The following is a 26,969-nucleotide window of genomic DNA, read 5'->3' on the forward strand; positions in this document are numbered from 1 at the left end:
AAAAATTGGTAAAATATTAAAATGATTAAAATTTATAAAAATAAGTAACTAATAAATAAATGATTTGAAAATATATGGAATAAAAATAAGTATCTAAATAAGTATCTAAAATATAAAATAATAATAATAATAATTATTATTATTATTATAAATGCTAATATAAATAATACATAAAGAAATAAATATCAGTAATAAAATATATAAACAATAATAATATTGTTTTTTTTTATTACTTTTTCTAAAAATAATAATGATAATACATACAAAAAAAATGCTTTGTATTTCACAAATGCACTGGCAGAATTCGTTAATCCTTTCGTCTTTTCATTTTCAAAAGCTCTTCAGTCATGAAAGCGGATACTGGCCAAGGACCCTCTGTAGTGGCTCCATGATCGTGTACCAACCGGTGACGGTTGCTAGGGGGGAATTTGCACCAAACATTGACAGACAAACTTAACGGCTATGGGTTTTGACTGACATGTTTTTCACCCTATGACATGAGACTCGACATGAGCACGGACCAATCAAATCGCTCCTCTCAGTCAGCGTGCGCAGTCTTCCCACATGAGACCGCCCACATCAGAAAAATCTTCTTGTGAGCTTCCCTGATGCTGCCAATGTTCGCTGATTACTCTGAATATAGAAGGTAAGAACTGATTTTATTTGCAAAATAATCCAATATATCGCAGAATTCTGCTTTAAAGTGCATGTCAGTGTTATTTCGCGGGATGCCAATAAGACTGGTCATTTCTTTTCGCGGTTTTCATTAGCGTGCATTCAGTAGCGTATTATCATTAACGTTAGTTAGGGCAGACCCGTTCAAGGCCCGTTAAATTAGACATCAGCTGATGCTTTTCAAACTTTGCAACGCAATGTTCATGTGATGATGCTTTTATCCGTAAACATAAAGCAGCGTAACAACTCTTGTTTGTAAAGAACTAGCTAATGTTGTAGATATTAGACCGTGTAAGTCAAACCATGGTCTGTTATTTAAATGTAGAGCTTGTAAGTTTCTATGTATTGTCAGTTTCGTGATAAAGTATCATTGGACAACTTAGCTTTCATCAGATTGTTAGTCTAATTTATTGCTTTCTTAAGATCCCTCTCTCCATCTCTGATTCTTGCTTTTAATCTCTCTCCTTTTGTCCCCCTCTTACCTCTTTTAAAGAGTGGTGGGTAATTCCTTCTGACATGTCATATTTAATTCATAAGCTCTTGTACACTGTCTGGCTTTTGCTTTTAGTTTGGCTCAGATTTTGTATTCGTCCAAGGCTCTATTGCTTTTAGGCTTTGTTTGTTTTTATTTCAGTGTCCTACTAGTTTGTCTAAAAATGCATGTCTATGTTAACCTCATCTTGGCCAGGTGGCAGTTATAGTGATTCCCAGCATGCAGCTGGATTCTGTAAGGAAATATATAAACCGTTCACATGTCAGGAGGTGCTCCGCTCGAGTCGGTTTATTAATAATTCCTGCTGGCATTGTGAATAAATGACAGCTGAATGTGAATTTTAAAATGCCACACCTATAAAGGAATATGCCGTTTGGTTGCTAAAGTGAAATCAGACAATATATGTGGTTGACTTAAAAAAAAAATTAAAATAAATGTACGTCTATTTTAGTATCTATATACCTATATCTAGACTACATATCTAGAGAGAGATAATATTATTTTTTTGCTATACCTTTACAAAAATCCTAGTATTGTTCAGTGATCCTAATTTAATGTATTTTGCCCCTTTGCCTCAGCATGAGAAGTCATTTGCACAGACATGGATAAATATGAGAGACTGAAGAAAATTGGAGAGGGATCCTTTGGGAAAGCCATCCTGGTCAAGTCAAGGACAGATGGCCGACAATATGTTATCAAGGAGATTGGCATCTCCAGGGTGAGTTCATTTCTTTCTATTAGACATCTTTTAATGAATTTAATAATTATTTTAGTTATTAAAATCCTAATTATTTTAACAAGATGAGATGTGGTATACTTGTTCATCAGATGTCGAACAAAGAAAGGCAAGAATCACGTAAAGAGGTGGCAGTTCTGGCTAACATGAGCCATCCAAACATCGTCCAGTACAAGGAATCCTTTGAAGGTAAAGCCCACTCATGAGTTAAGATGTCCATATTCTGAAATGTGTATTAAGTGATATTGGAATATGATGCTTCGTTGCCCAGCTCTGCCATTATGTCGACAGGCATGACAAACGGGTCTCTACGAGGTCTTTGGTCTTTAGTTGACCGATCTTGATTAATCTGAGAACATTAGTTCCGGCACAGACCAGACCCACTGTATTTCTGTTCTAAAGACTTGTGTCTGGTTGATAGATCGGGCAGTCTGCATGATCTGGAGGAGCTCCAAGCTCTTGAATTAAATTATAGAGAGGATGTCTTTGAGCTAATGATCGTTTCTCTACATGAAGTCATGCAGCAGCAGTATCTCTGGCATCCGGATGGCAGGCTAACTAATGACCTAAAACTGGGGTGGTTTATGAATCTTAATGATAATAGCAGTGGAGGGGATTATGTCGGCTTAATCCCATTTTAAATATACAGTGAAACCTAAGAGTTTAAATTTGATTATATCACATGTACACTACATCTCTCTCTCTCTTCCGGCTTATTCCCTTTATCAGGGGTTGCCACAGCGGAGTGATCCGCACAACTGATTTGGCACATGGCACAGTCTTCACTTTCAGGACCCTCAAGAAATCATTCTAATATGCTGATTTATTGTAAAAAAAAAAAAAAAAAAAATCTTATAACATTATAAATGTGTTTTCTGTCACTTTTCATCAATTAAATGCAAATTTTTTGCATGATTTAAAATAAATCTTATTGTTTAAATTCAAGAAGCCACCCAGGCTGTGATCTGAAACATTGCTGTTACTTTGTCATTGAAGTACAATAATGTTTCTCTCTTTTTTTTTCAGAGAGTGGTTGTTTGTACATAGTAATGGACTACTGTGAGGGAGGAGACCTGTTTAAGAAGATCAATAATCAGAGAGGGACTCTATTCCCTGAGGAACAGGTAAGAGGAACCATACAAAGTCAGTTTAACTCTGCACCTGACAACAGGCTGCAAATTATCAAAGCTTTAAAGTTTTTTTTTTTTTTCTCACTCCTAGCAAAGTAAATACTATCTATTTAAAGTCATATGCACTCATATGGAATGAAGAATCCAGTCACATCAGCTGCTAATCTATTTTATTCTACAGTATATAGAGTGGTGTGGCATTGTTGGACCAGTCAAATGCTACTTAGATATACCATTAAATAAAAAAATATATATTTTATCATAACAAAATAAAATATTCTTAGTTGTTGAATGTTAGCAAAATACTTTTTTTTTTTTTTTTTTTTGCAAGAATAATCTTGCAGTGTTGTTGTCTGAAATACTGAACATTGTCTGGTGTTTTCTGGAATTCTTGACTGGCTTGTGCAGATCTGCCTTGCTCTGAAACATGTACATGACCGCAAAATCCTACACAGGGACATCAAATCACAGGTACGACTGTCTCTCTCTTTTACACACTTGTAACCAACATTTCTGTGGAACTACAGCATGATGTACAATATACTTCGACTTGGTTTACATATGCCTCTTACATGATTTTTGCTTTTGTTTTCTGTCAAGAATATTTTTCTGACCAAAGATGGTACCATTCAGCTGGGTGACTTTGGAATCGCTAGAGTTTTGAACAGGCAAGTAATTTCAATTTGATTTCAAAAGAGCATAAGGAATGTGGTGAGAATAACCTTCATATGTAATGTGGTTGTGTGTGCAGCACCGTGGAGTTGGCGAGGACATGTATTGGCACACCTTACTACCTGTCGCCAGAGATATGTGAAAATAAACCATACAACAACAAGAGGTAAAGTACTTCCTGTTCTGAGCCAGAGTGGTGTATATGGGCAGTACAGAAGCTACAGAGCACTCAGTGGCTCTTGTACAGTTTGCAGAATCATTAAAGAGTGGTGATGTAAGTTTATATGAGTTTATGTGATCCCAGCAGCTACATATTGATCCCAAGTCATTTGTTCCTGGACTATTTGTAACTTGATCAGTCTGAATATTTTTAGCCAGTATTGATGAACACCAGCTGTATTACATTACTGTTTAAAGGATTAAGATCTGTAAGATTTTTTTTTTAATTAGTAAAATTATTTTTCAAAGAATTCCTTTAAGCTTACCAAATCTATAAATATCTGATCAAAAATATATTAAAAATAATAATATTGTGAAATATTTATTACAAGTTTAAAAAGTGCTTTCTATTTGTACATATTTTAAAATCTAATTTATTCATGTGATGCAAAGCTGTAATTTCAGCAGCCATTATTCCATTCTTCAGTGTCACATGATCTTTCAGAAATCATTCTGATATACTGATGTTGTCCTCAAGAAATATCAGTATTGAAAACCGTTATGCTGCTTAATATTTTTTTGTAAAGCCATGTTAATTTTGTTTTCAGAATTCTTTGACAAATATAAAGTAAAAAAATAATGTATAATGGAACTTTTTTTATAATATTATAAATGTATTTATTTACTGTAATTTTTGATCAATTTAATGCATCCTTACTGAATACAAGTATTGATTTCTTAAAAAAAATAAAATCTTACTGATCCCAAATGTTTGATTTTTGATAGAGTATGAATTTTAAAATTTCTTAGTATCAGAGTGCGCACTGAGATGACTTTGTTCACACTGCACAGCACACAAATCTTATTTGGTTTTTAATCCTGATCTTTTCAATTCCATCACATCCTGAATGATGAAATGTAATATGAACATTCAGACTGTGATGCATTAATTGGATTTTAAACCACATATCGATGTGCATTGGTTTGGATTGTAAACATTAGATTTTGTGTAGTCCTTTGCAAAAAAATAAAAAAAGAAGAAGACGATTCAGATATTGTGCAAAGCCATTTTGTTTAATATTCAAATCACTTTAGATTTGATATGCTGTTTGTTTGTGTATTTATGTTTGCATGTACACATGTGTGAGTAATCCACATGTGCCACCCCAAAATTTACCCATTTGTCCCACTTTCTTCCTGTCTGTCTGCTTTGTTTTTTTTGTCTTCTCTCTCTTTCTTTCTGCGTTGTTCTGTCTGGTCTGACCCTAGTGATATCTGGGCCCTGGGATGTGTCCTGTATGAAATGTGCACGCTTAAGCATGCAGTAAGTACCTCATGTTCTCAATAGTAGCTTTTGCGTGCAAGGGAGTTTTTGTGCTTATCTTTTGATGTGAACGATAAAACAGGACTATCTCTTTCATATCTTTTTAACCTGTCTCTGTATGTAGGTCTCATTTTCTCTCCCTCTTCCTCTCTCACTTCCCTTCTTTCATTATTTACACCATGAGTGTTCTGAGGAGACTAATGTTTTAAAGTGGAGAGGCAAGTGGAACTGCAGCAGCTTTAAAAATTGAGATGATTAGTTGTGTGGAGAGACGCTTTCCTGTTGAGGAGAAAATTCACTGTTGATTCATTTTAAAGTCTTTTTGTTTTTCTGCATTCTTTGATAATATTGTAGGTTTATGTGATTCATGACTTGAGTGAAGGTTGTATTATCATTTAAATTTCAAGTAATAATTTTAAGAGTAATTTTCAACCAGTTATATGATGTCTTTCACTCAGTTTGAGGCCGGAAACATGAAGAACCTGGTGTTAAAAATTATCCGTGGTTCGTACCCACCTGTTTCCGTGCATTACTCCCAAGATTTGCGCTCTCTCCTGGCCCAGCTGTTCAAGCGCAACCCCCGGGAGAGACCCTCCGTCTCCTCCATTTTAGACAAGCCATTTCTTGCTCGCAGGATTCATAAGTTTCTCAGCCCTCAGGTGAGACATTTATGGCAGTGTGATGATGAATCAGTCTGTGCATTGTGACTCAGAAATAACCCCGATGTTATATAATGCTCAGGTCTAATTCCAGACCCAATCCCACATGTGTTGGAGAATTTGTTTGTTTAGTATGTTTCCTTGTATGTTGCAGATTATTGCTCAGGAATTCAGCCACTCACTTCACCTTAATCAGCCTAAAATGAGTGTGGCCCAGGGAGCACCAGGTAAACACATTCTTTAATAACTAATAAATTTGTTACCCTTAGGTGATGTTGTTGTATATCTGGATTATTCTATTATCCTAAATTAAAGGAGAAAAATTACTTCCGAATCATGGTATCCACTGATGGATGAGCAGTAGTCGAGTAGAGATGTGCCTGGAGGACCAAACGCCCTGCCCCAGGCCCCATCCCCATCTCCCCAGCTCAGAAAATCACAAAGCCAGCAGCTAAATATGGAGTAAAAGAATAAAAAAAAAATACAAAAATACAAATCAGCCCCATCCCCCGGACTCCCCAGCTCAGAAAATCACAAAGACCAGCAGCTAACAGTTCATGGTGGGCTGGTGTGAGGGTATGGAGTGCCCACCCCTGTTTAACAGTCGAAGAAACCTGAATGACTCCACTGCAGTCACAGTGCTGTTCATGATGGTTAAGTGGGGGAAGGATGCCATCAGAAAGGTCCCGGGAGCTTGACAGGGGGTCCTTAGATGGTGCAATCATTAGTGTAGTACAGGGAGAAGAGCGGAACACAAAGCTCCAGTGCTGATTGTACGGTGCTGGATGTGTACAAAGCTGAGTTAGTTTGGGCAGGAGGAGGTTTGGGATGATCGTGTTGAAGGCCGAGCTGAAACACACAGCAGGTGTCTAGAACCATGGGAAATAAGGACACCAGGCAAACTGAAGAGGATCCAGTAAGGTTCATTGGTCCTTCTAAAATGACTTCCACCACAGACGTTAAAGCCACAGGCCTGTTTTAGTCCTGTAATTTTGGATTTCATACATCTGTTTGATCACTCAGTATGTATGGAGGGGCATTTGTGTAACATTCAGACATTTGTTGATGTTGTCCCGCTGTGTGCTATAAATGAGAGCGAGAGACCGTTGTCCAGGCTCCCCGTCCAGGCTCCCCCTTTCAGAGACTGTCCAGGCTCCCCCTCCTGCAGCAGCTCAGAGGAGAGTGAGTCCACAGACCCAACCCTGATCCTCCTTTTTAATCCACTTACCCCTGTGGAGGAGGAGAGGAGGAAGCATGAGGTACATAAGAGAGTGCCCCCTATCTACAGACCCTTCTACTAACACCCAACCCTGATCCTCCTTTTTAATCCACTTACCCCTGTGCATATACACTTCGTCCTCCACCAAAATGTTTCCCTGTAATCCACAAAAAGGTTAACCCTTTATATCACTAATATGTCCCATTTATTGGTCCGCTCTAATGGTTAAAGATCTGAGCTGCTATCAGAATTATTATTATCTTTTTGCAAAAAATAAGTCATTTATCTGTATTGTGCCTACGAGCAGGACACTTATCCGCAGGTTGGTCCAGAAGCACTATCACTGTGATAGATGTACTTGTAGTTACTCTGGATAAAATTGTAAGCAAAGTGACTGTATCTCTGTTTTTTTTTTTTTTTTTCTTTAGTGAAACTTTTTTTTTTCTTTCCTCACTTTTTTGTTGCTGTCCTTCTGCTTCTGTCCAACTGCTGTCATTCATATGGTGGGCATCTACATTTTTGTTTCCTTTTTCACCCCTTTCTTAATTAACTCTTTCACCAGTCCAGTGTTCATTCTTTAAATGTGACCCTGGACCACAAAACCAGTCTTAAGTCGTTGGGGTATATTTTTAGCAATAGCCAAAAAAAAACATTGTATGGGTCGAAATTATTGATTTTTCTTTTATGCCAAAAATCATTAGGATATTAAAGGGATACTCCACCCCAAAATGAAAATTTTGTCATTAATCACTTACCCCCATGTCATTCCAAACCCGTAAAAACCTCTGTTCATCTTCAGAACACAATTTAAGATATTTTGAATGAAAACCGGGATGCCTGTGACTGTCCCATAGACTGGCAAGTAAATAACAGTGTCAAGGTCCAGAAAAGGTATGAAAGTTGTCGTCAGAATACTCCATCTGCCATCAGACAGTCTGGATTATATGAAGTGATGGGAACACTTTTTGTAAGCAAAGAAAACAAAAATAATTTTTTCAACAATTCCTTTGTCAACAGTCTCCTCTGTGTCTCTCCATATCACTGTATGTTGCGTATGCTCTTCTGTATCATCCGCACCACAAGGATGCGCTGTTTTTTTTTTTTTTTAAATCAAAGCTATATACACGTAGAAACAGCGCATGTGATTTAATGACAAAATTTCCAGTATCCCTTTAAGTAAAGATCATGTTCCATGAAGATATTTTGTAAATTTCCTACCGTAAATATATCAAAACTTAATTTTTGATTAGTAATATGCATTAAGAATTCATTTGGACAACTTCAAAGGGCGATTTTCTCAGTATTTTGATTTTTTTTGCACCCTCAGATCCCAGATTTTCAAATAGTCGTATTTTGTATGTCCGATCCAAATAAATCATACATCAATGGAAAGCTTATTTATTCAGCTTTCAGATGATGTATAAATCTCAGTTTCGAAAAATTTACACTAAAGACTGGTTTTGTGGTCCAGGGTCACACATTTGTCTAGAACACGGTTTCCGCGGGTCTTAAAAAGTCTTAAATTGTACAAGCAAGTCTTAATTATGATTTCAAGAGGTCTTAAATTTGGGGATGGAAAGACTAGAATTGCGAAATGGCTGAATGTGACAATTAAACTTCAAAAGGATATGATTTCATTAAATAGCCTAAATATGAGCACGGCACATTCAAAGTCCACTGCTGCGCTGCTTTGTGTTCTACCGTTACCGGGAAAACAGTTATTTTCTACCAAACGCTCCACCTGCTGTCAGAATGAATGAATGTTTTGTTCAGAGTTCAGACAAATGCAAAAATCGACCCTTGTTTTTACCCTGCAAACACACAGAGCTTTAAATGTGAACTGGTGGATCGATAAGAAGACGGTGCATTATAAAAATCTAAACAGAATAGGGGTGTGCGATATGTATGTTCTGCGATAATATCATAATTGTTGTTTTAACGATGTGCGATTTGATATTATCGAGTATATCACGAAAAGCAATCATTCAGCAAAATATTGTCTAATTATCATTATTGATGAAAACCCTGTAAATTATCATTTTTGTCAATATCGCACACCCCTAATTTGTTATTTAATTGATATAATAATTTATTGTTAATAATAGTTTAAATTAATATAGTAATTAATACTTTTGTTTAAAGGCTAAAATGTAAAGTTTATCATTTTATAAAACTTTTTGTTTTTGTGAAAACTTGTTTCTGAACTGTAAATTGTGCTTTTTACAGTTTAATATGGTACTATAGACATTGCCCTACCCCGCTAATATGGTTTTAATTTTATTTGTACAGGTCTTAAATTTGAGCTTAAAAATCCTGCAGAAACCCTGTAGAACTACTCTACCCTCTGAGCCACAAGATGCTAAACCGTTCGTGTTCAACGATGTTATTTTTTGACTGTTCTTGCCTTTTTTTGCCACATGGAGTACAAACAAGTTTTTGTGTCATCACTATTGCAAACAAGTAATGGGAAATACTCTTTGCTTAATGTATAAAAGCATCATGGTCATGTTCTGTTTCAGGAAGGAGTGAGGAAGAAACGGGTGGAGATGATGGAGAGGGAAAGAAAGCAAAGAGAACAGGTGAGCTATGGATGGCATCTTGCCATGACATGTTTTTACTTTTACAGTGATACAGATTATTATTTCAAATCATTATGTTCGTTTGAACTTTCTATTCATTAAAGAATCCTATCCTGAGAAAATGCAGCACAGTTGTTTTTAATATTAATAATAGTAAGAAATATTTCTTGAGCAACAAATCAGCATATAAGAATAGCATAAGAGACTTCTTTTAGAATATATATACTTGCATACATACTAAATTGTAAGTTATGTCAAGTTATGTTTTTGTTTTGTGCCTGTAGTGTTGGTGATTGAATGAGTTCACATCAAGTTCAGCAGATGTTGGCTGTTCTAGTTTCATTAGATGGATGGATGCTATTTGTAATGCGTCTCTTGGGTAGAAAGACATTAAAAGCTTTTTGACCCTTAGTAATTGTGTTTCTCTCTGTAGATGTTGTTACTGAAGGCTGCTCAGATGAAGAGATTTGAGAGGGAAAAGGTAAACTGATCAGTGCCCTTCTGCAAATGGTTATTTACAATAAATTGATGTTGGTTTCATTTGTTTAAATTTTAAAATTTTAACTTGGACCTTTTCATTTTAGCTGAACCGGATAAACCGGGCACGCGAGCAGGGTTGGAGACATGTGCTCAGTTCCAGTGGAGGCAGCAGTCCTGAGCGAAAGGTACGATAGTCTTCCTTGTCTCTTACAGATTAGTCAATGAAGGCTGCTAATATTGTCAAGGTTTCTCATTCAGTACATATTTTTGCATAGTTTTATGGAGGTGGTGGTGGCGGCATTGGAGCACCACATTCCCCTGGAATAGGCCCATCCCCTGTGCCTGGCCCCACCCCTACTCCTGCTCCTGTTCCTGCTTTAGGTCCAAGTAGAGCTCCATATGACCATGTCCACACAGCAGCTGAAAAACCATCCAAACCTACACCTAAAGATGGTGCTGGGGAAGGAGCCAAGTCCTCAGGGGACAATGGCAGGTGAATGAGAAAGAAACTGAGCCAATGGTTTTTGTATTCCTTTTTTTTTATATATAATTTTTGATTTAATGTGCATATGTTATTATCATTAAAGCACTGCTATAGACTCAGGGTCGCTGAATGGCCATGCCTGCATCCCTGTTAAGGATATTGTCAGGAAAGAACCACGTAAAGCAAGTCTCCAAAACGAGCAGATTTCAAAGAACGACTATGCTAATAGGTCAGGTGGCTATGTGTTTTCATCAGTAATGTTTGTCAGATATTCAGTCTGCCAGTCTGTCAAGCAGAGCTAAGATCACCTTTTTTATCTCTCGGTCTCTAGGTTTCGAGGGCAGCTGGTGGCAGAGAGGGCTAAGCAGGTGGAAGAGTTTCTACAGCGGAAAAGAGAAGCCATGCTGAATAAAGTCCGTGCAGAAGGACAGCTGGTACGGGTTTTTTACCTTGGCCTCTTCTGGTTAAATGAATGCTCTGGTTTCAGTACACTCTTTTTCTGACATAAAGTAAATTTCCACTGAAAATTATTTTCACTCTAGGTTTTAAGGTCAACATAGAATGAAAAAACACACTATGTTCATCTTATTGTGAACTATTAATCCATGCAAATGTTTATTAAAATGCCATAACTTGATTTTCTGGTAAAATGATAGACTTCTCTCTGGTGACGTATGCTGGACATCTCCAATTATTTACTCCGCTTAAACCCTGCCCCTTTCTTACAATCAACCACAAGCTCACGTTCAGATCTGTCTTCATTCAGTTAACTGATGTATAGAAATAAGGTGTTGAAGTCAGTGATGGAATTGATGATACATTTAATTATGTGGCTTTTGTAATATCGAATTTACCAATGGGTGAATAGGGGGCCCGGCAAAGCCTGGCCACCATCTTTGCAAGCTGGACAAACTCCTCCCGATGCAGGAGACCCCAAGTCAACAAAGAGGAGGAGGTAGGAGTCCTGTCTGGGACCAAACAACACTCCTCAATCCATCAAGTCACTTAAACTCTTCATTGTTCGGTTCCTTATTTTAAGTTGTAAAAGCCCACCTGATGTTTCTGCATCTGATGTCCAGTACCTGCACAGTGTATGTTTGTTGAATGTGGTTGTGAAATGCACTGAAAATGTTCTAATTCATTATTTCATTTCATCCAATACCACATTCTGGCAAAATTCCCCAATGCTTTTATTATCTTTTTTGTGTGTGTGGATGTTATTCTGCTTCAACACTCCCTTGTTTTGGGTCCCTCGTCATTTGTTTCTATTTTTGAAGATTATTCAGCGTACCTGCAGGATCCCAGCTGAAGACTAACTGCTGCTTATGGTCCTCATCATTTAATGGCTTTGACTCTGCTGTAACTTTAAGTTTGTGGTTCCCACAATACAGTGTAAATGTTTAATGCTCTTTTTCTTTTCCAATGTATTTCCCCAAATATATTTCATGTTCAATATACAATGTGTTTTACCCCTGTTCTTATGTTTGTCAGAAGGAGACGATGGGAAGAGAACAAAGAGAGATGATATGTGAACTGTGTTTTTCTCAGGAGTACTTGGCGAGATTACGACAGATCCGACTACAGAACTTTAATGAACGCCAGCAGATCAAAGCTCGCCTCAGAGGAGAGAAGGTACAGTATATGCACCCACGTATAGGCCCATTTGACATTTCTTTCAACTGTAGATTTATTGATGCATCATGCATATTTTAATGCTTACTATTATTTATTCGGCTCAGCTTCAATGCTTTTACACATCATTAAATAGATTTTTAAATGTAATTATTCATTTGTTATATTTGGACCATCTATCTCAGTATGACAGTGATGGCTCAGACAGTCAGGAGTCATGTGAAGAGGCAGTACTGAGGAGGAAGAAGATCGAGGCTTTAAAGGTTTTGCATTTTATTTTTCAAAATAAATTATCAGCATAATAATTTGAATTGGAAAATTTGAATTATATACACTACCATTCAAATGTTTTGGGTTTGGTAGGTATTTTTTTACAATGTTTTTAAAAGAAGTGTCTTATGCTCACCAAGGCTGCATTTGATCAAAAATACAATAAAAACATTAATATTGTGAAATATTACTGCAATTTTAAATAACAGTTTTTTGTTTTAATATCTTTTCAAATTCCTATAATGGCAAATCTGAATTTTCAGCAGCCATTACTTTAGTCTTCAGTATGATACTTCAGAAAACATTCTGATTTGCTGATTTGGTTCTCAAGAAACATTTTTTTATTATAATCAATGTTGAAATCAGTTGTGTTGTTTAATATTTTTGTGCAAACCATGATGCATTTTTTTTTTCAGGATTTTTGGATGATTCTTAAAAGGTCTTAAATGTATGCAAGTATAAATGTCTTGGTATCAGAATGCAAAAGCAACCAAACAACAGTTATCAATAATGTGTGTTTTTATGTAGCCCAGTCAAAGGCTCGTGCTGCTGTAATTAAAGAACAGCTGGAAAAGAAAAGAAGAGAAGCATATGAGAGAGAGAAGAAAGCATGGGAGGATCATGTATGTCATCTTTCTTTCACAAACTTCTCCTCTTTCCTCGTTTCTCCTCATCCATCTCTTATGTATTTTATTGTGCCTTTTGTTTTGTCTTGTCTTTTGTGACAAACCAGCTTGTTGCACGAGGGGTGAAGGCTGCTGTTGGAGCTGTGGGTGGAGCTCCACCTACTGCAGCCCCTGCCACTCAGCCATCTGACTCCACCCCTCAGGAAGATGCTTCCAAAGCCACACCCTCCTCTAGACCCACCACTCCAGCCATCTCCATGACTGCTGCTCTGAAGGATGTGGGCGCGGTTAGTCACCCATCACACTGATTAAATCACCTTTGCAGTATTTACTTAAATGGCCATCCAAAGCTTATGTATTTTCTTTTCTGGTAGATTTCATCAGGACAGAGTTCTCCTATGAAAGAGGACTCCCTCAAAGCAGAAACATCAGGTGTACAGGTGTGAAATACCATTAATATGAGAGAGCAGTTTTTTTAATAATTTGTCACTTGGACTATAATGAGATGTTTTTTTTTTAGAGTGACAAGAAGGAGATTCTTCACAGACTTAATCAGAAGGTCCAGACCACTAAGGAAGATGCTGTGAAAGATGCCACACCTTGCAGCATTGCACCATCCCCAACTCCTCAACAGATCCAGCCTTCCATCACAGAAGAAAGACCTCCTGCAGCTGGTGATAGGAGGAAATGGGAAGCTGTAGCTCCACCCATATTGTCTGTAGCCGAACAAACTCTGGAGGAGACCTGTGCAACTCTGGCAGGTATAAACACATCAATTATTATTGCTATAAAAACACTAGATATCCCATAAAAAAAATGTATGTAGTCACAAAAGTCAAACCTGAGACTTTTTAAGACCTTCACAAATGCACCTTATGTATATACAGAAAAATGCCAGAAAAATCATGTGTCTCTGATTCCTTTACATAATTGAACAGGCTGTGGCACAAATTCACATTTGACTTAATAAAACAGGCTTCTAATTTGCTTATCAACAAATTAGGATGTACTGCAAGTGTAAAATGATCAAGATGTGTTTTATTCACTATGTAAATGTATTGAAATTGTTTTATGTACAAATATAGGATGAGTAGTATTTTTTTTTACTTTGAATTGTGCAGCGATCACATTTAATTATTTAAACCATAGCTTTTTGAATTTTCATTATCACATTAGGCCATATCACAATTCTTGTTTTTCTATCCTCACATTTAAGACTTCTTGCATTGTTAATTAAGGCTTTATTATATCATTTAATATATTCAATACATTTTATGATAAAAATTAAATACATTTAATAAAACTGTATTTATGACGTTAAATTGTTGTAGGTCAGTAATAAAAGATACAATTCATATCTTATAAATATTTACGTCACATGAGCACTACACACATTCTCTTTGTTTCCTCTCACTTTTCCTATCTCAGTGTCTCAGGTGGTATCTCCAGAGACAGATGCTCCCTTTGGTGGAGACAGGAAGAAGTGGCAGACTGATGGTGGCCCTCTTCTGTCTGTGGCTCAGCAGACCTGGAAGAAACTAACTTTACAACAGCAGGTCAGCTAACAGGTAAACATCCTCATCCTGAGATATTGGAGTTTATGCAGTTTTTGAAACTGATTCATTATTTTTTTTATCAAATTGATAGTTTGTTTGATAAAACACAGAGCGTTTGTGGAAAAACAAATGGTGGAGGTTGTCATCTTAGCCTACTAAGAAAATGTGCTCTGCGGCATGTTGCATAGACTCACAGATACCAAACTGACAAGTGACCAGGTTTCTTGTAGCACATTTGCAAGACTCTAATGAGAAGTGATTGTGCCAACAAGAATCAAATTATTGCAGCAGTGAAAAGCACACACCGTCAGCTCTCATTACATCAGCATCACATATTCAAAGTGCGTTCAGTTATGAAGGCAACATTTAGGTGAGCTACAGTGAGAAATTGATGGCTACAGCAGGCTGAGGTGCACATTTGAATAATCTGACCTTTGTTTTTGCTAGTCGGCTAGATGCAGAATAAAAGTAGTCAGTTAATTATACCCATCCTTCTTATTACTTCCAGAGTGAATAGATTATGTATTAGAGAGTGTTTTGTTTTGTAACCATGGATGGTGTGTTGTGTTCCATGCACTGGGACTCCAGCCGCGCTATAGCAACTGGATTAATAACAAACAAGGCATTAGGTTATTTGCTAGATCTCTAGTATTCTGTGCTCGGAGAGCAAAATCATGTTGTTAACTTGTTTCCATTATATATAATGAAATGGGTGGCTTATTTATATGCAGTAACACATTTTTTTTAAAACTTATTTCAGAAAAAACAGCAGGTGAAGTCATTTGCATGGATGATTGGCAGGAGGAGGGGCTAAGGAAGGCTTGGGGGCAGAGTCCAGACTCAGAGGTTCTGAAGGTGTTGGAAGAGGCAGAGCTCCAACCCTTTACCAAGAAACTAGATCCCGCCAGCACCTGTGACCACACACTGACTGGTGAGTCTTTGATCAGAGTGTTTTTCATCTGTGTGATGTGTTCAGTCTTATTAACAATAGTGTCTATGTGTGTTTCTTTTCACCAGAAAGCCTTAATCTTATTGAACAGTCTTTAAATGTCACTCGTGAAACCAAACAAGTGCCTCTTCCTCAGCCATGCCAGCCTGCCATTGGCCTTGCCAAACAAGAAGTGACATGTCAGGAGACAGTGCCAATCACAGCAGAGGTTAAAAGTCAGGAACTAATCCCACAAACAACAGAAGAGATTCAAAAGACTCCTCCATCTGGAGAAAGTGAGACAGAGGGTGAGATACCTTATTATTCAAGACTGAAATGTGTAGAAATTCAGATCATCGGTAGTGAGACCTTTTGCACTTGTTACTGTTTGTAACAAACATTTTCTGTCCTTCCAGTGGTGGATGATATGGAGTCAGTAGTTCTAGATGAAGCCTCTCAGCAAACCTCAAAACCGCCCCCAGCAGATGTGATGCAAGCATGGACAAATGACACTCCAGTGTCTCCGTAAGCATTTTTTTCTTTCACAACTGGTAGCATCATTTTTGGCATTAATATCTATATTAATACTGTTATATTAATACAGATTTTTTCAAACTTCTTTCAAACCTGTGAAAGGTTTAATATGCAGTGTTACTGTAATGTTAGAAGTAGAAATATTTGAAGAATCATGCACTAATAAAAACTAAGAATGTATCTTTTATTCTCCAGTAAGGGAGCTCTTGATATGTGTTGTATAATAATCTCATATTACATAAGTTTTTCTTTAATATTTATTTGCCTAATGGTCGATCTGACCGTGTAGACACCATAATCCCACTCTCTCTCCCGCTTTCTGTTTTTTTTTTTTATGGTGGGCATTTATTTGATATCTTTTGTAACATTATAAATGTCTTTACTGTATTTTTTTTATCAATTTAATTAATGCTAAAATATTGATATCTTCCAAAAAAAACCCTAAAATCTTACAGTAGTGGACACAATGATATAACTTCTATATTTTCAATGAACTATCCCTTTAATCATAGTTTTTTTATTTTAGGCCAGCAGATGGCAGAATAATACAAGCAGAGTGCACAGAGATGATGCAAAGAGAAGAGAAACACCCTGAACCTGCAGGTAGTCTCAAATGCAATACTAAGACACCTTATCTCCCTCTCACACAAGCATGTCTCATTATGCACCATATCAAAACGCTCCAGTATCCCCTTTAAAATTCATTTACTTTCTAACAATGTTAATCCTCAGAAGCTTAAAGAATGCCAGTTTGAATGAATCTCCACTGTCAAAAACAAAAAACAAATGAAGTTTTTGTTGGCCTCTTCTTTTTTCAGTAGATGAGTCTTTGTTTGTGAAGCTAAGCAGTAGTCCAGCTCACAAACGAGCAGTAGCGTTGGCCATCCTGTCTGCTCAGTCCTCACTGGAAGACTCTTCCTCCGTCACCTCACGTTCACGCTCTGTCTCTCCACTGCGATCCCAAAGGCATGGCAACGCACTTCTCATTGGCCTCTCTACTGGCCTCTTTGACACAAACAACCCAAAGGTGAGTACTGGAACCTCACTGTAACACGTGTGAGTCTATATTTGTTTTCTTTCTCTCTCATGGTAGTTCATACTGTAAATCAATGACACTAAACCCTGGCCAGATCTTCAAACACTAAAGCCAGGAATAGACTACATGACTTTTAGAATCTGAACAGCTGAAAAGCTCTAGGTATCATACACACACTTTGTAATTGCTGATCATACAGTAAACATCTGAGAATCAAACACTACACAGAAACATGTACTGCCCAAAATTTACAACTAGGTTCAAATTGGGGCAAACATCACATTTAAATCTAAAAAAGTCTTATTGTTGCGTAGGGTATTCCAGCCTTAACTACTACAAAAAATATAGATGAGACACTGTGTGAAAGAGTTAACAGAAGCACAGATTTCCAAAGGTAATGTACATTTACAAAAGGGAGTGTAGTTACAAGGGTGCAGATCCAGTGACTCTTCTGTGCACATGCCTCTGTGCTTGAACTTGATGAGGGCAGCAACTGGCAGCCAGTGGAGTGAGACAAAAAGGGGCATAATGTCCGCTCTCTTGGGTTCATTGAAGACCAGACGTGCCGCTGCATTCTGGATCATTTGGAGAGTTTTGTTTGCACACACAGGAAGGCCAGCTAAAAGCATTACAGTCCAGTCTAGAAATGATCTGCCAGGACGAGGAGTGGTGTAGCATGCTCAAATATTAAGGGTAGGATTTGCTTGATCTTCAAAGCCCGCTTTAAGAAATGGGCTTTGAAGACCAAATTAACTTCATGAACAATATCTCAAATAGTATTCCCAGGTTCCTGGCTAGGAAAACAAGGAGTTTTGTTAAAGTTAGTGTTCTTTCATCCGAGCTGAGATGTCTGTTGGGCAGGTCGAGATCTATGCTGATGTTGTCTCATAAAGAGGAGGAGGCAGAGCTGTAGGATGGTTCAAGAAAGTTAGGAGACCTTAGTCTGGAGAATGGAGCATTGTGGGTGGGTGGTGGTTGTTTATGAATGTCTGGTGTAAAGAACTGACTGACTTTACCTTAAAAAAAAAAATCACAATAATTAGGTATATAATCGCACAGCTTGGTGTAACATCAGCAATACCAGAAGATAAACTACAAAGGCCTGAAATGATCTTTAAAAATGCATACTTCTACCATAAGAAGAACTAGTGTTACTGAAGTATTATTTATATACATATATATATTTATTAATATTTGCTTTTATTTTAATATTTTTAACTTCAGTATAATTTGTTTAATTTTGGTAATTTGATGTGCTTTTGGGTTTTTTCCTCCGTTAATTTTTTTTATTTTTTTTTTCAGTTTTAGTATTTTAACTCAAACTAGCTTATTTCGGTTAATTGACAAAGCAGTATTTCTTCAATGTTTTTTTTTTTTTTTTTCTTTTTTCTAATATTTGTTCAAGTTTTTCATCTAATGTTCATATTTTATATTAGTTTTTTGTTTTTTAGTAAATTTAGTTTTTTTTTCTTTAGTTTGATTGTTATAGTTTTAGTTTACAAAAACAACACTGTGAAGAAATCCAGGTGTGTGTGTTTGTCTTAATCGAAAGATACGTATAAGACCCCACTGCTGCCATTTGTCACACTAATTACACTAGAAGGCAAGAGAGGAAGAGATCACAAAAAAAAAAGCAAGAGAAACACTATGAGGAAGAAAGAGATGGCAGTATAGCAGGAGAAACAGATGACAGCCTTCGGTAATGTGTAGCACTAAGCAAAGAATGATAGAGGAGCTCAGATTTGTACATGTTATAGAATTTTTTTGTTTTGGGGTGATTTGTTTTCCACAGACTGAAATTTGTGTTTGTGCACACATAATGCTTTGTGCATATGAGGATAGGCATATGTATGAGTGTGCCTCGGGCCATTGCTGTGCTCGATGGACTGCTGAATGTGTGTGTATGTGTGTTTGAGCTCCTGAGTGGAGCGTTATTAATGAGATTCTTTCACATCCTTGATGTGCCAGTAAACCAAAGGATTTTGCGCTGGCCTGTGTACTTTTTCGCCCACCCTACAGGCGCGCGCACACAAATAATTTTCTTTGCTCTCACAAAAGCACATTAAGATTCACACCCATGCCCACACTTTTGCAAATACGCCCACACATTTGGCCTTTTGGCTTGCTTGCACCCAACCCTCTGGACAACTGGACAGTCAGATCACACACACACTAAATGCCGTCTTTCTCAGCGCAAGCTGTCAGTCTGTTTAATCAGTAGTTTAGCACTCCTCTCCACTGTGCAAGTGCAAGAACACAGTGTATCTCTGTACCGATGGCTGTGGTGGAGATGGATGACTGCGCCGATATTAAAGCCCTCCTCTGCTCTGTAGAGACAATTGTAAGTCCCTGCTGGGTGTTAAATAGCTAGGTTATTTTATTCCTGCACACGATTCAGATTGTATAAATTTGAACTGCAGCTTAGAGATTGCGCTTGTGCATTTTTTTTTTTTCTTTTTTTCAGTTCATATTGATTAAAGAGCCATTTTCTATACTTTTATAGTCCAATAAAAATGTCAAGGTTTCTTGCACCAAAAATAGTTGTAAGCTACTTTTTTATGACAATTCTCACCTCTCCCAGACCCTTAGAACTAAAGATGTATAATAAAAGTGTTACTTTTTTTCTGATGTTAAAATATTTTCTCCTATCCTAGCTTAATATGCAAAATCAACAATATGTAAATTGAATTACTAGTGTTAAAGTCAGCATGAAATGGAAATTCACCCTGTCTATGTTCTATAATGACCTCTTCTATTTCTTACAATCAACTGCAAGCATGCAATTAGATCTGCCTCCATTCAATCAACAACCCATGAATTGAACCACATCTCACTAAGTTTCACTTGAAAGAATCTGATGCTAATTCAGTTAAATCATTATTTTTAAAAGTGTTAACACTGGCTGTGTGGCAGTATCAAAACATTGCTCTGTTTGAACATCCTGACCAGGCCAAAAGCATTGGTTAAAGCAATGTTGTAAGTTTGGGATGGGACTATATGTTTGGAAATCTTTTTAAAACAATCATTATGTACTTCATTTTGCACTAAAGCTATAAAATGGGATGCTTTTTACAACGGTGCCTCGAAGACTTCCATGTAAACACTCTCTTTACTTGTGAGATGAACTGAAAAACAGTGCTTATTTAAGTTTGCTGTAAGGTGCAATATAGTTGGCTCTGCCTCATCCTTTAATGACAGCCTCTGCACAGTCTGCGTTACATTGTGACAGGTTCACAAAACAATCCACAAAGAAATGTGCTGCACAAACTGTGAAGGTCAGAGTGAAATAATCAGGGATGTTGTTAAAAATAAACTTCAAATGCTTGTTTCTAACATTAGGATCCTTCTGTCTATGCAGAGACACGGGTGCTACCCCACAGCACAATGTTCTCTGAACTTCCTGAACCTCTAGATAACAAATGGATTTTTTAAAATGTGTCCTGTCATTTATTTGCTCATGGCTGTGACAACACAACCATGCTTACAGTTTGAGACATTTTTGCAGCTTATTTTTCATAAATAGTCTGAGAAAACTGAGAGGGGAGTTTTGCATTTGGAGCATTCAAGTATAGAGTTTGCTTCAAAAGAACATGAATATTTCTTATCTGTAATGTTTGATATCACTTGTGTGTGTTCTATCAGATGCTGCGGACGTGCTCCTTACCAGACCTCAGTAAAGTATTCAGTGATGCTGCAGAACCTGAAGTTGCAGTCGCTCCTGACAACAACCTGGAGATTGAAGATCTGGAGGATAAAGCGGATGAGCAGTCTGAACCTGAGGAGTAAGACACAGAAAACTCTCATGCATGTGTACCTGCTCTCTCTCTCACACACACACATTCAATTATGACTGTATCTCTCTCAGTGTGTATGAGGATGATGATTTGAGGGAGCTCAGAGCATCTATGGAGAGGCTTCTCCAGGAGCAGCGCAGTGATGATGAAGATGATGACGCAGAGGACGACGATGGCGGTGGATCCAACAGTAGTCCAGCTGATGAAGAGGCAGCTGGTCTTAATGGGTTGGCTAGTGCTGGTGTTGACAAATGCAGTCCAGAGGAGGAGTGTTTTAATGGAATGGCTGAGGAAGATGATGATGTTAGCCATGGTGGAGAAGAGCCAGGAGGGCCAGTTACTAACGGAATGGAGGTTGAGGAGGATGAAGAGCAGAACAGTAGTGAAGGCCACCTCAATGAGGAGTGGCAGTCTGGTAATGCATCCATAAACAGCTGCAAATACTAACCATACTTACCGTATCCACAAACAGAGCACAAAGGCTGAATGCATGCCCAAAAACAGGACCGAACAACTGCTATCTGCATCCACAAATGCAGCATTATAGCTTACAAGAGCCACAAACATGACCGTGGACACAGCATAACACAACAGCTGACCTTAAAATCCACAAATACATCCGTGAACACAATGCAACATCTTACTGTATCTGTCAACACAGCACAACAGCTAACCATAACCAATAACATAGTGCAACAGCTAACTGTAACCACAGTGAAACAGCTAACCTCTTCTGTTAGCACAGCACAACAGCTAGCCATAACAGTTAACATACAGTAGTGCAACATCTTACTGTAACCACAGTGAAACAGCTAACCTCTTCTGTTCTGTTAGCACAGCACAACAGATAACCACATCTGCTAACACAGCGCAAAGCTTAACATATCTGCCATAACAACTGCTAGCACAGCACAACATCTAACCACATCTGTTAGCACAGCTTAAAAGCTAACCAAATCCACTAGCACAACCGAAAATCTAACCACATCCGTTAGCACAGCTCAGCAGCTAGCCATATCTGCTAACCCAGCATGACATCTAACCACATCCGTTAACCTGCTTGGTATGTTGACACCGTCCACAAACACAACTAAACAATTACTGACTACATCAACTAGCACAACTCAATGGAACTATAACCTAAATGCAACAAACAAACATCATGTTCAACTGTTGCTAAGTTCTCTAAAAATGAAAACAAGTACTGTGTTTATTGAGCTAAAGATATTGTTCTAGCTAGTTGAATTTGATGATTTATTGGCTTTGTATGACTACGGTGTGGAATAACATTGGCAAATAACACTTTCAGTACTGACATAGATCAGCATAGTATTAGCAATATTCCACAGCAATACACTCTCACTGTGTGCACTTTGATAGATTGTAGTATATCTTTATCTTTGTGCATGTGTATGCATGCAGATGACAGCGAGGAAGAGGATGTGGAAGACCTAGAGCAACAGGACAGTATCTTCAGTCGTCTGGAGGAGCTGCGGTTCCATCTCGAGCAGGCCATGGGCTTTGAGAACTTCATTCAAGCCTACAACAAGATCAAGGTCTGAGCTCCTCGGTTTTGCATTAAATGTCAACTCTCACCATGTCTCCAGTGAGATTCAGTGGTTTTGTGCCCGGTTGAATACATTGCGGAAATACTGCACAACTAAGAGGTCTTTAGTGGTCAAACACCACCAATAACAATGCAGCTATGTACTTCTTAGATGAGGACACTCATAAATTTTTAAAAGCCAAGTTTTGTTTTTAGTCGTCGGGTTCATTCTGGGAATTGGACACAGATGTTATCCTTAACCTTTAAGAATGTTAAATGTGCTGCCTTATGATGCTTTTTATATAGTTTGTCACACTGGAAGTGCAGTAAACTGCTGTGATTTGCTGTAATTTTTGCTGCCGCTTAAAAAAAAACCCTTCAGTTAAGAAACCCTGTAGCGATAATGACTTCACAATAGCTAATTTAAAGGATTGGTCACCAAAAAATAAAAATAATTTTATTATTTACTCACCCTCATGTTGTTCCAAACCTGACATTCTACTGTGGAACACACAAGTTATTTTGGGTAATGTTGGTGGTGAACAAAAAGTTTCAAAACCCTTTGACTTTAAGAGCATTTTATTTTATTTTTTTAGTATCTTTTTTTTTTTTTTTTTTTTTGTCCAATTTTATTTCGTGTTACATCGAAGGAAGTCAGTCATGTAGGTTTGTAACAGCATGAGATTAGAAAATAATGAAATAATCTTTCATCTTTTGGTAAATTATCCCTTTTAGAAGGTGGTTGCACCTGGCATGGACTTTTAATTGGTTTACTTGACTTCATCCAGTATATCCAGATTGTAATTTGTATGAGTTTTGTTTGTTTATTTAGGCCATTCATGAGGATGAAGATGAGAACATTGCAATGGGCTCCAGCATGGTGCAAAGCATTTTAGGAACCAAGCACCAACACTTGTATCCTAAAATCCTCCATTTGGTGATGGCAGATGGAGCTTATCAGGAAGGTAAAGTGTTTACACACACATTCTCACTCTCTGATCCATTCATGGACCATTTCATCTAATGTTCTTGATACAGTTCATTCAGTCAGATCTTTGCAGAAATAGAGCAATATAACATGAATGGGTGTAAAAGAGAGCAATTATGTCATTCAGTGCAGTGTGAATCAAGCACTTTAGAGAATGCCCAGATAACACACTCACACATGTTTTTTAGACATAGCATGTGTGTGTGTGTTTCTGTATATGTGTGAGTGTGTAATTGTGTATGTATAGTTTGTATGTGTAAGTATGTGTGTGTGTATGTGTAAATATATGTATAATTTATTGTTATTAATGATAATGACTTTTTTTCTTAAAGGGGTCATCGGCTACCCATTTTCCATAAGTTGATATGATACTTTAGGTCTTAATGAAAAGTCTATAACATACTTTGGCTAAAATTTCTCAATGTTAGTGTAAAGCCACCCTTTTAACCTGTCAAAAACAGCTCTGTTTACAGCAAGCCATTTTGGTACATTTCCCTTTAAAGTCTTTCCCTGAGAGACCATAAACTTTAGCCGTATTCATTGTGAAACTTGCTAACTAGCACATAATTAGGAAAGGCGATTTGCAAAATTCATTAAAAAAACCCTTATACTCAATTATTCTGGAGGTGAAGCTGGATCACGAATGGTTCCCGCAAACATAGAGGCATTTAAGTAGATCGTGGGCACATTCCCTTCAAAAACAAAGGTAATCTGCAGCGTCTTCAGCAGCTCAGATGTCGAGAGTAAATGATGACTGCTATTTTTCATTATTACATCCAACTACAGAACACCTCAATCGCTTAGGAGTCATTCTTGTCTACATTTGCTCCGGTGGTGAAACAATAGCAAACTGATGACAGCTCACTCAGGGCGGGTCTAAGGTAAACGCTGGTGTCAATCAATTATGGTGGGAGGGGCCTTGGCCAGTGTGACATCAGGACGTTACCGGAAGTTAAGTTAGGGCCACAAAAGCTCGCATGTGCAGTAACGTTTGTTTGTTGTTGCCGTTAAAACCGTCTATAGGTAGAATCCCATTTGACTGCTCTAAGCAAGTAGACTAGTCCGCCATCTAAATAATAGGGCATCTTCTTATACATATCTATGGTTGTATCTGCATGAATGGTCGTGTGACACGCTTTTTCGGGTGTTTAGTGTGGATGGAGATCATTACTGAAACGCAGTAAAAATGTCAGTGTAGACGAGGATTGTTTTCATTTTAAAACGCCATTTTAAAAGGAAAACGCACTGGTGTAAACAGGGCCTCACCCTCATGTCATTCCAAAGCCGTAAGACCTCTGTTCATCTTCTCAAATTAAGATATTTTTGATGAAATCCGAGAGCTTTCTGACCCTGAATAGACAGCAACAGAACAAGGGACCTTAATGACAGAATTTTCATTTTTAGGTGAACTTTCCATCAAATGTGTACAGTTCATTCACTAGTCCAAACAGACTTAGTAAGAGTGAAATAGATTAGCTGTTTGATCAAGCAGCACCTTCTCTTGTAGCAGATGTTTTGGGCACAAGACATACTGCGTAAGTCTCTGAGCAGTTCCAGGGTATTTGGGTCAGGTCACATCATTTGGGTTAAAGTGCATACATGTGTCTGCTTGTATATGTAGCAGCCTCTGATTGATGTGAGGGTATTTCTGCCATTTACACTGTGTACAAAGCTAACTCCTGATTATGGACTTTAATGTGACCTCTGACATCAGGAATATATCCTGGAAGTTTTCTTCCGATCTCGGTCTCGTAAGTGAGTTAATTATTATTCTATAACAGTTCCTCTGTTTCTTTCTCTTCTGCTCCTCTCTCTCGCTCTCTCTCAGATAATGATGAATAGAAGTTATTCATCCATGCTGTTGGCAGCCTTGGACAATCTGCTGGCAGGCTGAAGTGTTCCCATGATGCACTCTGACAGGCTGAGGAGGTGCATGTCGGGGAAGGGGGGTTTGAGAGAGAGGGGGTAAAACGGGAAATGGTCCACTCAAGCATGGGCAGTTTAAAGTCCACGGTTGACTGTAGTTCTACTTCCATATCCCAAGTCACTGAAGCACTACTTTGTAAATTTTGTGCATATAAATGTGCTGTGGATGATAATATTTAACCAAAGCGTAGCCGAGTGTTAGCAGGTGAGAAGTCGTCTCCAACAGAGATGTACATGTGTGTCCTCCTAGCTGATGACAGACTGTATGTGAAATGCTGCTCGTGCTGTATTCACAACAGCTGAAGCCATGGAAACTGCTTTTTAAGGCTTTAGACTGGCCAGGGAGGTTTCAGGGGTCAGAGGTCAATTATCTGCCCAATATCTGGTGCTCGCACACAACAGGCAGTGGGTTCTAATCAGCTGTCTACCTCAGACAACAGATCAGTCTAAACGTCTTGTCTAAAAAATCCAGACTCCTCAAATTTTCTAAACCTCTTTTTCTACTTTTTACACATCGTTTACATAACATGCTCAAAATTACTTAGCCTTAGCTTTCAAGATTTCTTAATGGTAAATCTTAAAGCATTATTTCTATGCAGATGAAGTTCTTATCGGGGTTTTTAATGTGGCAGTTCACCCAAAATTAATATTCTGTCATCATTTACTCCCCCTCATGTTTTTTTGTTCGTCACATGAAATGGATGGGGGCCACAACAACATTGGACCCCATTGACTTACACTTGCATGTAAAGAAAAAATAATACAGGTTTGGAACTGCACGAGTGTGCGTAAATGATGATAGAATTTTCATTCTTTGTGAACCGTCACTATAAGAGCATTTATAAATGCTGTGCACATGCTTTATGCATGTTGTATGCAGCTGCACCTCCAGTGGGTTGTATTAAATGACCTCTTTGTTTTAGTTGCTGACAAAATGTGGCTTGAAAGTGTACAGAAAGTCGTTTAATAATTTGCAAGCATTACTGTTTGTTTGCATGTCAGAATATGTATATCTTTGTACTGAGAAATAAACGTCGTTTTTTTTTTTTCAAAGAATGTGCCTGTGTGTGGTTACTTGGCTATAAAACACCGCTTTGACTGTGAAGCAGCTGAGCTAAAATCAGTTGCCAATATCTATTTTCAGCTACATAGATGGGGGGTGGGGGGGTATTTCTTCACCTATCTGTAACCTGACTGGTCTAGTGAGCTGTCAGTCAGCAACAACCTAGCAGCTGTCACAAGAACTGGCTGGAAGCGTGTAGGGGTTTCCCCTTATAGCAGAACACCCGTACATTCTCAGACAACCACAGACTATGGTGGGTGTGTGTGTGTGTAAGTTGTGTCTTTGCCAGATATGTTGAGTCACGTAGTTGCAAGCCTCTACAAATTCATTCATGTGTATTTCCACCAAGATAATTGAATATCCACAAAAGATTGTCACTGAATACAATACTCTGTTCAAACTTTTTCTCAGCAAGGACACTTGAAATTGATCAAATATGACAGTAAAGACCTGTATGATG

At 37.8% G+C, this 26,969-nt stretch overlaps 1 protein-coding gene across 1 annotated transcript; it reads left to right on the plus strand.

The window, feature by feature from the left end:
- Positions 1 to 514: 514 nt before the first annotated feature.
- Positions 515 to 26,499, plus strand: LOC109055315 (serine/threonine-protein kinase Nek1-like). Its single transcript, XM_042746287.1, is given in 38 exon segments — positions 515 to 646; positions 1,747 to 1,886; positions 1,997 to 2,093; positions 2,931 to 3,028; positions 3,422 to 3,505; positions 3,635 to 3,702; positions 3,786 to 3,872; positions 5,135 to 5,189; positions 5,648 to 5,848; positions 6,003 to 6,075; positions 6,237 to 6,401; positions 6,990 to 7,035; positions 7,077 to 7,107; positions 9,587 to 9,646; positions 10,080 to 10,127; positions 10,231 to 10,311; positions 10,402 to 10,619; positions 10,714 to 10,839; positions 10,942 to 11,044; positions 11,479 to 11,565; positions 12,159 to 12,242; positions 12,428 to 12,506; positions 13,041 to 13,135; positions 13,246 to 13,425; positions 13,513 to 13,578; positions 13,659 to 13,899; positions 14,567 to 14,665; positions 14,668 to 14,706; positions 15,455 to 15,625; positions 15,712 to 15,930; positions 16,039 to 16,147; positions 16,683 to 16,759; positions 16,975 to 17,183; positions 20,835 to 20,974; positions 21,058 to 21,401; positions 22,409 to 22,542; positions 23,365 to 23,497; positions 25,349 to 26,499. Coding segments are annotated over 37 exon segments (4,278 nt in total). The 5' UTR covers positions 515 to 646; positions 1,747 to 1,769; the 3' UTR covers positions 25,363 to 26,499.
- The last annotated feature ends 470 nt before the right edge of the window (positions 26,500 to 26,969 follow it).

Source organism: Cyprinus carpio, chromosome B20 (assembly GCF_018340385.1).
Source record: "Cyprinus carpio isolate SPL01 chromosome B20, ASM1834038v1, whole genome shotgun sequence".
NCBI lineage: Eukaryota > Metazoa > Chordata > Actinopteri > Cypriniformes > Cyprinidae > Cyprinus > Cyprinus carpio.